The following is a 2,799-nucleotide window of genomic DNA, read 5'->3' as shown; positions in this document are numbered from 1 at the left end:
ATGAGAGCAGGAATGTATGTATCCCTTGTATCCCCTTTGTGAGTTATGAAAAAGCTTGCGCCAAGAGCGCCGTTTCCGACAAGTTTTTCGCATACTTTACCTTGTTTCGCCAATTGGCTTGAACCCTCTCACGCGGTCGGCTCAGTAACGTGATCCGGTTTCCGACAGCCGGCTTCCGACCAGCTACAGACCGCAACCCGGCTGTCCGGCTGGCGGGAGTAAGGCCTAGGGAGCCGGCACGCGAAAAACGACTAAGGGAAAGAGTAAAAGCGAGTTGACTTGCAACTTTTCCTATAAGTGCCGGATTGCCAAATTCAGCTCGTTCGACTGAAATACTATCGGCCTCACCCAGCGGCCCGCTCTTGATCCGGCGACGGACCGCAAGTCGGACGTACGACCGGCAAGGGCACAGCCAAAGAGTGGGGCGGATGGGAAAAAGCGAACGAGTCGAAAGAAAGCAACTCGGCACATAATTGGTTAACAAACACATTAAAGTGTGGCATAATTAAAAGGCGATAATATTGTCTTACATCTGCACCCGGCATCCCGGGGATTTAATAAATTGTCTTGCAAAAGAACAACTGAAAAGCAGGAAATCTAAGCCGGAGGGGCATCAGTGGAGCCGGCGGCCGGGTCGTCCTCAGGCACACCTTCCGCCTCCTCATCATCCAGGTATTCTCCATCGGATGGAGGAGGGTTCGGGTCCACGACGAAGAGCGTCTTGTCGACGAAGTCGGCGATGGTGCTGGCTCGAGCAAGGCGGGCGGCCTTGAAGTCGGCTGGGAGCTTGTCCTCCACGCCGGCTCGCCGGAACTCAAGCTGCCCCAGGTCCACCTCGTTGTACCAGGAGAGGACGAAGGACAGCGCCATATCGGCACCGGCGCGCGTGGCCGACTCTTTCCAGTCGAGGAAGCGGTCCGGCGCCTGCTCCATCGAGGAGATGAGGCCGGAGATGTCTTGCGGCGCCGCCTCCCCAGGCCACAGCATGGGCACCAGCTCTTCGGCCGCCTTCCGCAGCTCCCAGCCGAGCTTGGTGACGGGCTCGATGCGGGCAGCCATGGACGCCAGATGGTCCTCCATGGAGAAGTACTCCGAGCTGCCCTCGCCGGTTTCCCGCCTCCTGGAATCGCGCGCGACGCCAACGGCTGCCAAAGCCGCCTCCTGCGTCTCCGGGAAGGCCGCTGCAAGAAGAAGAAGCAAGTCAGAAACCATCAAAGCCGAAATAAGCTGAAAAATGCAAATTTTCGAAGTCCTAAACCAAAAGGAAAAGCCTGGCGGCAGCCGGCAAGAACCGACTGCCGCCAGCCCGAAGATGAGGGTAGCGAAGAAATAAGAAGTTTCTGCTGCCGGCTACCAACGAAAGTCGGCAGTCGACAGCCGAAAGCCGGCAAAGGGACGGAACATAAAGATGCACTCACCCGCCAAGCCGCGATCAAGCGCGCTGAAATCGTCGGTCCAACGCTTGGCGGTAGCCGTCAGCTCCGTGGACTTGGCAGTGACCTCCTCCTGCAGCGCAAGCCGCTGCTTCTCCACCTCCGACAGCCGCCGGCTCAGATCATCCACCTTCTCCTTCTCCGCCGTCCTGAGGGAGTTGAGCTCGGTGATGTGGTTCTTCTCCAGCAGGCGCAGCCGTGTCAGCTCTGCTCAGCCAGCTTGAGCTTGCCGGCGGCGGATCGGCCCGCCTCCTCGCTCTCGGCGCACTGCGCGCGAGCGGCTCGGAGATCCGACTCCAGCTGCGGGACTTTGGCGGCTTCAGCTGCGGGGCGGCCGGAAAGAAATATCAGCCAACCAAGATTAAAAAGAAAATAAGACATCAAGTCGAAAGAAGCGTAGAGCTCACCCTTGACGACCTCCAGCTCACGAGCCAAGGCGGCCCGCTCGATCTTGGCCCGGTGGTAGCTGGTCACCACCTGGTTGTACAAGAGGGTGCGCCGCTCCTCAACCGTCTGAAAGAATCAGTTGTTTAGACGAAACCTGAGCCGGCTTCAGGCAGCCGACCCACGTCTCGGAGGGCTACCAGGACAAGAAAATCGCAGAAGAAAAGAAAACACACCTTCTCAGCATCCTCCAGCGTCGCCAGCTGGGCAAGGGTCTCGGCGGCCTTGGTCTTGAGGCTGGCCCGATAGCCGGAGAAAAGCATCTTCATGGGCGCCGTGCCAGGCTGCCCCTCCCGGCTGAGTACCTCGCAGGAGTTCGCCTGATGCCATGCCCTCTCCATGGTTCCTGCCGAGCCGAAGCTGGAGTCGGAGGCGGACGGCACAGCCACCAGCCGGGCACCCTTGGCCACATGAAGGCCCTCAGACGGGCCCGCTGCGCCCTCCGTCCTCACCAGCGCGCGCGAGTCGGCGCCCTCCGTGCGCGCCGGCTCGTCCCTCGCCGGCTCTGCTGGTCGGCTCGTCCCTCGTCGGGCCGCGGCGGCGGCGGCGTCGCTCCGGGCGCAGCGGATGGCCCAGCCGGCCCAGCTTGTCTCCGGCGCACGGGCGCCTCCGGACTCTCGTCCAACTCCACCACGGTGGGCCTGCTGCCGGCTCCGGCCGCAGGCGGCGCGGCCCTGCGGCGCCGGTCCTAGGAGCAGCCCCGCCGGCTCCGGCCCCGGCTGAAGGCGGCATGCCCCGCCCGGCCCCGGCCGGCTGGGTCCAGAAGAGGCGTCCGGCGCGGGAACATGTCGTCCAGCGTCGGCTGCCGCGTTGGTTCGACCCGCATGCCGCGATCGGGCGCGGAGGCCAGCGGCACGGCAAAGGAAGACGCCCTGTCGCAGGCGGCGGCGGCGGCGTAGGTGCGCGCGAGGAAGGCTGTGGC

General features: G+C 62.8%; 1 protein-coding gene across 1 annotated transcript; it reads right to left on the bottom strand.

Moving 5' to 3' along the window:
- Positions 1-1,634: 1,634 nt before the first annotated feature.
- Positions 1,635-2,369, bottom strand: LOC139835704 (uncharacterized). The gene is made up of 2 exons (XM_071825568.1): positions 2,054-2,369; positions 1,635-1,946 (listed from the first exon to the last, which is right to left on the bottom strand). Exons 1-2 carry the CDS (start codon positions 2,216-2,218, stop codon positions 1,635-1,637), a joined length of 477 nt encoding a protein of 158 aa, XP_071681669.1. The 5' UTR covers positions 2,219-2,369.
- Between the last annotated feature and the right edge of the window lie 430 nt (positions 2,370-2,799).

The sequence above is a fragment of the Lolium perenne genome, chromosome 2 (genome assembly GCF_019359855.2).
Source record: "Lolium perenne isolate Kyuss_39 chromosome 2, Kyuss_2.0, whole genome shotgun sequence".
NCBI classification, from domain to species: Eukaryota; Viridiplantae; Streptophyta; class Magnoliopsida; order Poales; family Poaceae; genus Lolium; species Lolium perenne.
The sequence above is the reverse complement of the archived record's forward strand: the minus strand, read 5'-3'. Positions and strand labels throughout refer to the sequence as shown.